The 12,401-nt window shown below is 39.7% G+C and overlaps 1 protein-coding gene across 9 annotated transcripts in view; it reads right to left on the bottom strand.

Annotated features, from left to right (window-relative positions):
* Positions 1-12,401, bottom strand: part of cher (filamin protein cher) — a 482,745-nt gene that overhangs the window by 16,686 nt on the left and 453,658 nt on the right. For all 9 annotated transcript variants that reach the window (XM_053771249.2, XM_053771248.2, XM_053771247.2 and 6 more), the window contains one exon: positions 11,643-11,862. In XM_053771249.2, coding sequence (XP_053627224.2) covers positions 11,643-11,862 — 220 coding nt within the window. The remainder of the gene's footprint in view (positions 1-11,642; positions 11,863-12,401) is intronic.

Here is a 12,401-nt window from a genome sequence, read left to right on the forward strand (position 1 = left end):
AATTATAACTCTTCATGACCAATTTAAATTTTAGGTACAATGTAGACATTGCCTGAAATGCTCTGCATATTAAGGGGCTCTCTGCATGCATACCTAAATGTCATTCACCTTTGTACAAACATTGTATCAGGTTGAAATAAAGTATCTTATCATATCTTACGGTATAGTATATAAAAGAACTGACATGATGTTGTCTACTTACACAAGTTCTCCCAATTTTTAATAAAAATTGCTGTTTGAGTTGCATTTAAGTGGAAATTCACCAAAATTTCAATAAACAGATTACAGTGCTTATATTTAGATCAAGTTTAAATGATAAGAATCCCATACATCATTAGTAAGAACATTTTATTTGGAGTATTAACGTGGAGAGTGTCACCTTGACTCTTGGACAAAATAAGGCATATGTATTTTATGTATCTTAATTACAGGTTGATGTAAAGATGTGGAAGAGCAGTCTCCCAGAGTGCTTCAATGTTTAGTTTATCCTCTGGTAAGGAGCCTATCTACCCTACAGTTTCTCCTCTGGTAAGGAGCCTATCTACTCTGCTATGTCCAAAGTATTTTATTAAGTTTCCCCTTGTTCTCCATTACTCCAGGGGAAGATTTATCCCTTGTATTCTTGTTTCTTATCTCAGTCCTCTCACCTCAAGAACTACCCTTGTATTCTTGTTTCTTATCTCAGTCCTCTCACCTCAAGAACTACCCTTGTATTCTTGTTTCTTATCTCAGTCCTCTCACCTCAAGAACTACCCTTGTATTCTTGTTTCTTATCTCGGTCCTCTCACCTCAAGAACTACCCTTGTATTCTTGTTTCTTATCTCAGTCCTCTCACCTCAAGAACTACCCTTGTATTCTTGTTTCTTATCTCGGTCCTCTCACCTCAAGAACTACCCTTGTATTCTTGTTTCTTATCTCGGTCCTCTCACCTCAAGAACTACCCTTGTATTCTTGTTTCTTATCTCAGTCCTCTCACCTCAAGAACTACCCTTGTATTCTTGTTTCTTATCTCAGTCCTCTCACCTCAAGAACTACCCTTGTATTCTTGTTTCTTATCTCAGTCCTCTCACCTCAAGAACTACCCTTGTATTCTTGTTTCTTATCTCGGTCCTCTCACCTCAAGAACTACCCTTGTATTCTTGTTTTTTATCTCAGTCCTCTCACCTCAAGAACTACCCTTGTATTCTTGTTTCTTATCTCGGTCCTCTCACCTCAAGAACTAATCATGATGCATACCTTTAGACATTCTCATATTTTGTCTTGGGCTTGACTGGGTGAGGACTTCACATCAGTGCTGGGTATTATATGTGGTAGTCTTAAGTCTTTGTCATGTCTTCTAATAGCTTTTCTTATGTTTACCAACTTAACATACAGTACTACTGCTCTTTTGTTTAGGTGCACTTTATAGGAAGGATTTGGAATTATCAATCGCTACAAAGTTCTTCTTGATCATCTCCCAAGTGATATGCTCACTGGTTCCTTGCTCCATCAACAGTTTCATTATTTTGCACCTAATGGGGCTGATCTCCAGTAGACACTATCTGAGCACTCTTTAAGTCTATAAAGCACAGGTCTTGCAATCTTCTACCAAACTCCAACACTTCTAGCCCCTTCACAATACTGGCATCATTCAAGAACAAAGATATGTAGATATGATTACTTAGTTGTATCTACAGTAAACCAGTTCATCAGTATACTTTCTAGTGTTTTTTTTTTGAACAGCTCTTCTTTTTTAGCTTATATAAGTGTGCAGATTTTCCACTTTCCGACAAATATGTTTTGCAAGTCAAAGACACCCCCCTCCCCATCAACCATGCCGCCAGCCACCCACCCAGGTGTATTTATACCACTCACCCCACCACATCTGCCACTCATTGCTCCATGCTAATTAAGGCAGGACGGGCCCTTCAAAATTTCATGTCCGTGGAAATTACCACAGGAATGACTATTACACAAGCTAATAATATCCCACTGAGCGACTTTCTTCCTCCACTCACGGTCCCCCACAAAAAATGTGGGACTCTTTGAGATACCCTGCCAATCAAAAGAAACCCTGCCACTGTTTACAAAACCACACCTACCTCAAGAGACCCAGCCGCCACTGCTTATAAGATCATGCCCATTCCTGGAGACCCCGCCCACCTCTTGCCCTACCCCCTCCACCACTCAATAATGTTACCATCATGGGACACAGAGCCCAGTAAGACTAGGATGGACACTTTAGCTGCAGCTGGTCCTAGCCTATCTTTGTCACAACGTGGGCGACCTGTGGTCTTGGCTTTATGCCCATAACCACCACCACCCACCTCTTTACTACCTCTGAAATCCCTCCACCACCTCCCACTAAGTCAATTTATTAAAATTTTTACAATTTCAAAGAAAAAATCTAAAAGTTTACTCTTCAAAAGCTTAGTTAATGCAGACTAGATGTATGTAATTCATGGTTATATGTAGTTACAACTGTGACCCAAGTAACCACATGTAAAATGGTCCATGAGTGCTGCACTGTCACTCTGCTGATATTGGCATCATCACTGTGTAACTATGCTGATATTGGCATCATCACTGTTACTATGCTCATATGGACATCTTCACTGTTACTATGCTGATATGGACATCACTACTGTGTCACTATGCTGATACAATAATTGTTTTGATATGGCCATTACACAACAAACACTGTCACATTCACATTTCCTCTCTAATTCCATCCAGGATATATATTTGAACCATGTCAATGTTTCTTGCGAGAAGAAAAACAGCCGTAACCTCAGTAGTGTGACATACATAACGTGTGGAGTGGGTGTTAATGGCAGCCATCCCATGTTAAAATTAAATTGCAAGTGCATCCCATATGGTAACATTAGCAGCTCAGTGCTATTTATATGGGGGTTATGGTGGGAAAGGGTTAGATGGTGGTGAAAGGGCCATGTGGGTGGGGAAGTGATGCAGGTGATCTAGTGGAATGGTGGTAATGGAGTAGTGGTGTGATATTAGTAGTTAAAACTCACAATTTATAAACATTCCCAATCAGGATGCACCAAGAGCACCAGACACAATAAAACATAAAAAGAAAAGAGCAGGTTCTAATAACCTGTCCAAGAATAATAAGAAAAAACATAACAAATGAATACTGAGACCTTTACCATTACGAATAAGATATGCAACATTTGGGTATCATATTGCTGAAGCATTTTGCCTGTCCAGTAGGCTTCTTCGGTCTAATACAGAGTGACTTTTATGCTGGAGACAGTGGAAGAAGCGGAGAAATAATTTAAAGGTGGTCAGTCCTTCAGCCTTGATAGAACTGAACAATGAGTACCTGAACTAAAGACTTGAGAACCTGTCTTTTGCTAAAAACTGTTATCGTACTTCAGCTCATTTCAAAAGCCCAGCCCTATTCAAGGTATACCACCACCCCCAGGATGTAACCCAAAACAGTCAACTAACACCCAAGTACCTACTTGCTGCTAGGTGACCAGGGACAGCAGGTATGAGGAAACATTCCCACCAAGACCATGGGACTGAACACCTTAAAATTAACTCTCCACTTCTTTCAGTGTTTCCAGTATGAAAGTCACCCCTGTAATTAACTGAAGAAACCTGTTGAGCAGGCAAAGCATTTCAGAAATGAAGATACCCAAGTGTTGCACTCATTAACGAGGTCCTTGAACTGTTCTGCTCTATGAGAACTGTACAAATGGCCTTCAGAAAGAGAGAAATAAGGCACTTACTAAGGGAGGGGGCATCCAATTGCCTTAACCTCAGTACTATACTTGTTAAGGTTATGGATGCAATAAATATTTGAAAATGTTTAATCACTGGATTCTCTTCAAAAGGGTTGCCTTGATGCTGGTGAAGGGCTCTTGATTCAAGGAACTGAATTAGGGATAGGATGATAAAGAGGATATAATATCCTGAAGTGAATGGTAGGAAGGGGAGGGTTCATCCCAGGAACAGTTAGAGGGGAAGGGGTCATCCACAAACAGCTGGAGGGGAAGGGGGTAAAAGAGGCTTTGAATTTTAGGAGCTTGAGCACCCAGCAGGCTTGTGTGAGTATATTAGACAGGAGTGAGTAGGGACAAATGGTTTTTAAGGTATAGTGCTGTTGGAGTGTGAGCAAGGTAACTTTTATGAAGAGTTTCAGGAAAACCAATTGGACTTGAGTCCTGGAGGTGGGAGGGGAAGTGCCTGCACTCTGAAGGAGTGGGTTGGGATGTTGCAGTCAGAGGGTAATCTAAAATGCTGATGTCAGCACATTTCTGGCAACACAGTGATTGAATGAACTATTAAGAATGTGTCATTTTTTTCTCTCTCTGGGTCACCTTGCTTCGACTGGAGATGGCTAAGTTAAAAAATAAAATAATAATAATAAATAAAAAACTAACATGACTTCTAGCATAATTGTTTGTTTTTAAAACATCTTCTGTATTGGGATATTTTAATATATGTATAGAGCAAAAGCTTTAGAAATAAAAGCTTTAACATCTGCTATCTTGACATACATAACACTGTAGGTGTAATCCTTAATGAAAACAAGTGAGAATAGTTAGAAATAAGCTGAGAGCTGCAAGGGGTCACATTTTAGGGCATTTATTGATTCCTGATATACAAATTACATCAACGCAAATTAATTTATAAATACTGTAGGGATATAAAAAATGAAGTTGTCTAAAAGTCTGGTGAACACCAGTATTAGAAGGTGTGAGATAAATGCAAGAAGAGGTTGTCTTCTCTACATTCACACTGAAAAAGCTTAGTATTTGTGTATCTCTCTTCACACAGCTTCCACCCACTTTGGCACTGGCAGCAACTCTGAAGCAGTGTCATCACCTCCCACTTTAAAGCAACACTTACACTTCCCACTGAGGCTCACTGTGGTGTTAGCACCAACTCTGAAGCAATGTCATCACCTCCCACTTTAAGACAACACACTCACACTTCCTAAACTAATTCCTCAAGTGGCAAAAGGGCATTTTATTCCCAGCAAAAACTAAACTCAAAAACAAACTTCACTGACGCTGAAGGCTCTGCCATAAGTCAACTAAAGTCACGTACAAACCAAGTCAACTTCCAAATCATTAAAATATGAGTAGGATAAAAGTCCATTTTTAATTTAAAGGAGAAAAAATTACTTTTCAAAACTGCATCAAAAGTTGAAAATTTAATTACAATATGAACCTAATATATTGAAGGTGAAAATGTGTACAAGAATGCTACCTACACATTAACTACCTGCACTGTCCCTGTCCTTGTCTACCAGTTACTCATCACATACCTAACTTCATCCTTAATATATCTCTAATTATACTTTTTTACCGAATTACTAATAACCTCAAATATTTTAAAAACTATGTATTCTTATTCTCATATATTTATAATCATAATTTAGTCTCAAGGCTGCCCAAAATGTTGTGCATATCAAGGAACTTTTTATAAAGCAGTAATATATATCAAACACCCTAACTGCATAATATATCCTATTTTCCAGCATACAAGGCGCACGACAGCAGTTTCATGACGGTAAATCACTAATCATATTCAAGGGTTAATTACCCTCTTACTTTACATTAAAGCGTAACACAAAGCCTACCTTGACCCTGACCTTGAGAAGATAAGGTGCAGGGTGATTTTCCACGACTCTGTGTGAGGGAAAAAGGCGTGCCTTATATGCCGGAAAGTGTGATACTGTATTCCACTTCACAGAAATAAAATTTGTTTGTTTATCTATGACTCTACTTGAAGAGTGCATGTTGGAATGTTCCAGTTCAGGACATTTTAGCAATAGAAAATATGACTAATGTCTTACCATTGTTTATTAACTCAGTGCAGTGTAATAACCATAGTGTTATGTTACTCCCTATCCCTGTATAATTTTACCAATAATTCTGTATTACCAGACTTTTATCATTAGTGTGATAAATAGTTGTATTATCTCATATACTAGAATGTTTTCCAAAACATAATTCCCTCAGGATTTGCTCGTATGATTAAGAGGAGTTCAAGTGGTGGAAAGTGGTGTACTCGCAGGTGAAGGACCTCACACACCCTCCCCTGTCATGACACACACACACTTCCTCCCCCTGGTATGACACTCACTCACACCCCTCCCTGTGGTATGACACATTTATATCCCAGCCTCTTTGGTAAATACACTCACACCTCTCCCTGGTATGACAAATTGATACCCCCTTCCCTTAGTATGACACATTCACACCCCCTCCCCCTGGTATGACACACTCACAGTCTCAATCCAAGTGAGTGTCAGCATTAGGGTATGTACTAAACTATTTGTGGTTGAAGAGGTTAAGCTTTAGCTCCAGGCTCTACCTCTATCCGGCCACCAGTAGGTTTACTCCCTCCTGGCCTTGTGATCCCTATCATGTCTATTCTTACAACTGTATATATAAAAATTCTCCCACTTCGTTGTCCAAATCATTTCACTTTCTGACCACTCTAAGGCTGAGGAAATACTTCTCAACATCCCTATGAATCATCATCATTTTTTTTTTCAGACTTCCAATCATGATCTTGTGCACCTGTGCCCCATCTCTTGCACAGACTGTCTCTGTCTACCCTATTAATCCCTCTGAATATTTAGTACACCATTATTATGTCTCCCCTACTCCTCTCCTCAATAGCTCATATCCTTTAGCTTTGGGACTAGTCTTGTTGTTTGATCAGGTGTGGGATCCACCTGCGAGTGACTGATGAGAGTCCTTAAAGTTAACCTTAGATTTACGAAATGTGTTTATGATGCAAAGGAGGAACTTGTTTGCATGGCATGCACCTCATGTGATATATTCTGCACTATGCTCACCCCAAGGTTCATTTCCTTCAGTGAGGTTTGCAGCTTTTGTTCCCACAGGCTGTACTTTATTTTGGATCTTCTTTGCCCTTCCTCAAGTTTCATAACCTTGCATTTACTGAGGTTGAATCTCAATAGCACTTGTGTGGCCAGTCCAGAAGTTTGGCCAGGTCCATCTGTGGCTTTTCCTTGTCCCTTTATTTTTTATTCTACTCATCAATGAGTCAGAGCATGTGTGAATGTGAGTGAGACTGAGGAGTATATGAGTGAAACACCAGAGGATAGCACTGAAAATTTGTCAAGGAATTTATTGCCTAGATGACCGGGCAATTACCAGATAAGCCTGACTCGTAGACAAGCTGCTGAGCAGAAAACTCTCAAAACTAGTCAGAGGTAAATCATAGGTCACCACAAAGTCAACCTGTAAATGATCAGCAAAGCTTGAAATACAGCATTAGATACCATAAAAGTACATTAAGGTCTACCTAAAACTGCACCTATGTTGCATAATTTTTATTCAAGAGTAAAGAGAGAATGATTTAAATCACAGTGAGGATGCATGTGCAAGGATCCTTCAGACATTTGACACACTCTTAAAACGTGGAAAGAACATTTTCATTTATAAATGCTGATCATGTAACCTTGTGGAATAAATTACATTACAGTAACTACAACATTTCACATATAAATGCACACCTAGAGAGAAAACTGGAGACAACATTTTCTAACCAAGGACAACTCACATTTTTTGAGAAATTGGAACACAATTTCTTCGATGTTATGACAGGGCTAGGTTGCTTAACAAATGATAATCTGGTCCATTTCTCTGAAAGCCTTATTAATCAGCAGATTTATTTGTATTTGTTGCAAAATTGGTTTGTATCACAACCAGGACACCTTGGCAGTATAGACAACAGGACAGGGCAATAGCACATTATACAGTCAATGTTAGGGAACACCTCAGTAAAGTTTATGTGTAAGATATAACATTTAATATACATTCTGATCCCGACATGTTTGGCCTAGAACAATGGCTTCTATTGAAGTCACTCTTCTAGCACTGACTCACAAAGATAAACAAGGCATGTGTATAACAGAGAAGCTAGAGGTTCAACAGACACGCCATGGGCTATATCAGCAATGAGTCCAAAAACTGGGCTGTCTCCCACCAAGGCAGGGTGACCCGAAAAAGAAACACTTTCACCATCATTCACACTATCACCGTCTTGCCAGAGAAAGTGATATTTCTATTAAAATACTGTATTTATATTCTGCACTCATTTTTTTTTTCTTTCAATATATTCTAGAATGTAGCAGTTTCCAGAGTATAAGGGTGTGAATTATCACAACTGTATTGTATAGCACAAACATCTGGCAATTAACAATGCTGAACTGAATTTATGATATTCTACTGAAGCTTAGAGAGGTGATGATACCTAATTTTTTGCCAACATTGATATCGATACTTAATTTTAGGCTGAAACTGATACTCAGTTTTAGGCCAATCCCAATGCTGATACAGTAGGGCCTCACTTTACAGCATTTCACCTTACAGAGTTCTACTAATAGGGACATTTCAAATTATGATTAAAACTCTCTATACGGCTCCCCCAACCTGACTTTCTAATATGGTCACCGCACCCCACCCATGAACTCCATGAGCACTGCGTCTCTCCATTATGTCTCGAAATTTTCCAAAATTTCAAGTGTTTTAAGGTATTTCATGTTTTATATATACAGTGGAACCTCAAATATCAAACTATTTTCGGTCCAGAAGGCTGTTCGAGTGCCTTTACCGAATGAATTTATTCCCATCAGGAATAATGTAAATTAGATTAGTCCATTTCAGACCCTCAAAAATACACTTATAAAAGCACTTACAAAAATACACTTACATAATTGGTTGTGTTGGGAGCAGTTCGATTTTTGAGGTTCCACTGTACATACTTGGATAATTATACTTATGTGTACCTGTACCTAAATAAACTTGCACACTGTGAACATAAGAAAGAAGGAACACTGCAACAGGCCTACTGACCCATGCAGAGCAGGTCCATGTCCCCCCCCATCCCCCCCGGATTAGCCCAATGACCCACCCTCTCCGCATTAGCCCAATGACCCACCCAGTCCGGTCGCCTCCACTCAAGGATGGAGCATGGAACCAGACCCAGCAGCACAAACTAGTCAGGTCCAACTCACACCCACCCACACTCACTCATGTATTTATCTAACCTATTTTTAAAACTACACAACGTTTTAGCCTGAATAACTGTACTTGGGAGTTTGTTCCACTCATCCATGACTCTATTACCAAACCAGTGCTTTCCTATATCCTTCCTGACTCTGAATTTTTCCAGCTTGAAACCATTGCTGCGAGTCCTGTCTTGGCTGGAAATTTTCAGCACGCTATTTACATCTCCTTTATTTATTCCTGTTTTCCATTTATATACCTCGATCATATCCCCCCTAATTCTATGCCTTTCGAGAGAGTGCAGATTCAAGGCCCTCAGTCTATCCTCATATGGAAGATTTCTGAGGATAGACTGAGGGCCTTGAATCTGCACTCTCTCGAAAGGCGTAGAATTAGGGAAGATATGATCGAGGTGTATAAATGGAAAACAGGAATAAATAAAGATGTAAATAGCGTGCTGAAAATTTCCAGCAAAGACAGGACTCGCAGCAATGGTTTCAAGTTGCTGGCGTGCTGGTACACATTAAAATCACTAAGAGTGTCTTATTAGTCTTGAGGATGCCATATTAATAATGATAATAATGCGCAATAATAATTACTCTGAGGTACATTAAATGTCGTATATTACATGAATATAGGCATATTCATTAATCCATTGATGTTTTTTTCAAAATTATATAATAAACATGCTACGTAACATATAAAAATGATAAATGCACCCACAGTTGAATAAATTAAAATATATTTTTTTTTTTTTTTATTATCACACCGGCCGATTCCCACCAAGGCAGGGTGGCCCGAAAAAGAAAAACTTTCACCATCATTCACTCCATCACTGTCTTGCCAGAAGGGTGCTTTACACTACAGTTTTTAAACTGCAACATTAACACCCCTCCTTCAGAGTGCAGGCACTGTACTTCCCATCTCCAGGACTCAAGTCCGGCCTGCCGGTTTCCCTGAATCCCTTCATAAATGTTACTTTGCTCACACTCCAACAGCACGTCAAGTATTAAAAACCATTTGTCTCCATTCACTCCTATCAAACACGCTCACGCATGCCTGCTGGAAGTCCAAGCCCCTCGCACACAAAACCTCCTTTACCCCCTCCCTCCAACCCTTCCTAGGCCGACCCCTACCCCGCCTTCCTTCCACTACAGACTGATACACTCTTGAAGTCATTCTGTTTCGCTCCATTCTCTCTACATGTCCGAACCACCTCAACAACCCTTCCTCAGCCCTCTGGACAACAGTTTTGGTAATCCCGCACCTCCTCCTAACTTCCAAACTACGAATTCTCTGCATTATATTCACACCACACATTGCCCTCAGACATGACATCTCCACTGCCTCCAGCCTTCTCCTCGCTGCAACATTCATCACCCACGCTTCACACCCATATAAGAGCGTTGGTAAAACTATACTCTCATACATTCCCCTCTTTGCCTCCAAGGACAAAGTTCTTTGTCTCCACAGACTCCTAAGTGCACCACTCACTCTTTTTCCCTCATCAATTCTATGATTCACCTCATCTTTCATAGACCCATCCGCTGACACGTCCACTCCCAAATATCTGAATACGTTCACCTCCTCCATACTCTCTCCCTCCAATCTGATATTCAATCTTTCATCAACTAATCTTTTTGTTATCCTCATAACCTTACTCTTTCCTGTATTCACCTTTAATTTTCTTCTTTTGCACACCCTACCAAATTCATCCACCAATCTCTGCAACTTCTCTTCAGAATCTCCCAAGAGCACAGTGTCATCAGCAAAGAGCAGCTGTGACAACTCCCACTTTGTGTGTGATTCTTTATCTTTTAACTCCACGCCTCTTGCCAAGACCCTCGCATTTACTTCTCTTACAACCCCATCTATAAATATATTAAACAACCACGGTGACATCACACATCCTTGTCTAAGGCCTACTTTTACTGGGAAAAAATTTCCCTCTTTCCTACATACTCTAACTTGAGCCTCACTATCCTCGTAAAAACTCTTCACTGCTTTCAGTAACCTACCTCCTACACCATACACTTGCAACATCTGCCACATTGCCCCCCTATCCACCCTGTCATACGCCTTTTCCAAATCCATAAATGCCACAAAGACCTCTTTAGCCTTATCTAAATACTGTTCACTTATATGTTTCACTGTAAACACCTGGTCCACACACCCCCTACCTTTCCTAAAGCCTCCTTGTTCATCTGCTATCCTATTCTCCGTCTTACTCTTAATTCTTTCAATTATAACTCTACCATACACTTTACCAGGTACACTCAACAGACTTATCCCCCTATAATTTTTGCACTCTCTTTTATCCCCTTTGCCTTTATACAAAGGAACTATGCATGCTCTCTGCCAATCCCTAGGTACCTTACCCTCTTCCATACATTTATTAAATAATTGCACCAACCACTCCAAAACTACATCCCCACCTGCTTTTAACATTTCTATCTTTATCCCATCAATAAAATATATATGAGATGGTTTTCCAGTCATCTTACCGAGTGTCGGAAAGAATACTTCCACATGAGTCACATGATGCAGTAAAGACTGACACCAAGAATAAAAAAGTCCATTACCTTATTAAAAAAAGAGCACTGTACTGTATACAACATTTTTAAAAAACAATAGTGTACTCGCCTGGTTCCTGCACAATGTAGGAAACATAACATGAGCCATCCTTGCGGTCCTTGAAATCAATCTCTGCTTTGCTTGGGCCTTCAACGGAGATTGCCAGAGAGCCAGCACCCGCCTCCCGAGTCCAAACATTGAACTCATTGGGCATGTTCTCTTCACCACGCTCTAGGCCAGGGCCTCCAGCGTGTACACGATGGGCACCACCATCCTTAAGAGGACCAACCTGTCGGGCAAGATATCAGAGATTCATTTAAATGGGAAACAGTTTATATTTAAATCTGAATTTCATTCTTCATTAACCTGAAGTTTAAAGAGGGAACTTGAGGTGATGTTTCGGCCAATCTGAGCCATTAACAAATTGCAAATGTGATAAATTGTGACTTGATAATTGTTCAGGACAGACCAAAATATTGCTTAAGAGTAAACTGTTGCTGCCATGATATTATAACTTACTCATTTTTTAATTGTATTACAGTACAGCAGTTAATTTCTCTAGTCGCAAATAAAACCTGCACTCTCTTTGTATAATTATCTATAGCATTCTAGACTGCCTTCATCTGGACATTACTTACATGCATGACAAGTCTAGGCAAGGTCATCTATGTGTTTACCAAAGAGCACACATCACACACACATTCTAGTTATTTAGGTGGTTCTTGGCTGGTAATTTAGATTGAGGACTAAATTAAAAATTAGTGATAAGGAAAGTGTAAATAATGAATAAAGATAAACTGCATAATACTTTAAAATAACACTGGATTA

This window comes from Cherax quadricarinatus, chromosome 5 (assembly GCF_038502225.1).
Source record: "Cherax quadricarinatus isolate ZL_2023a chromosome 5, ASM3850222v1, whole genome shotgun sequence".
Taxonomy (NCBI): Eukaryota; Metazoa; Arthropoda; class Malacostraca; order Decapoda; family Parastacidae; genus Cherax; species Cherax quadricarinatus.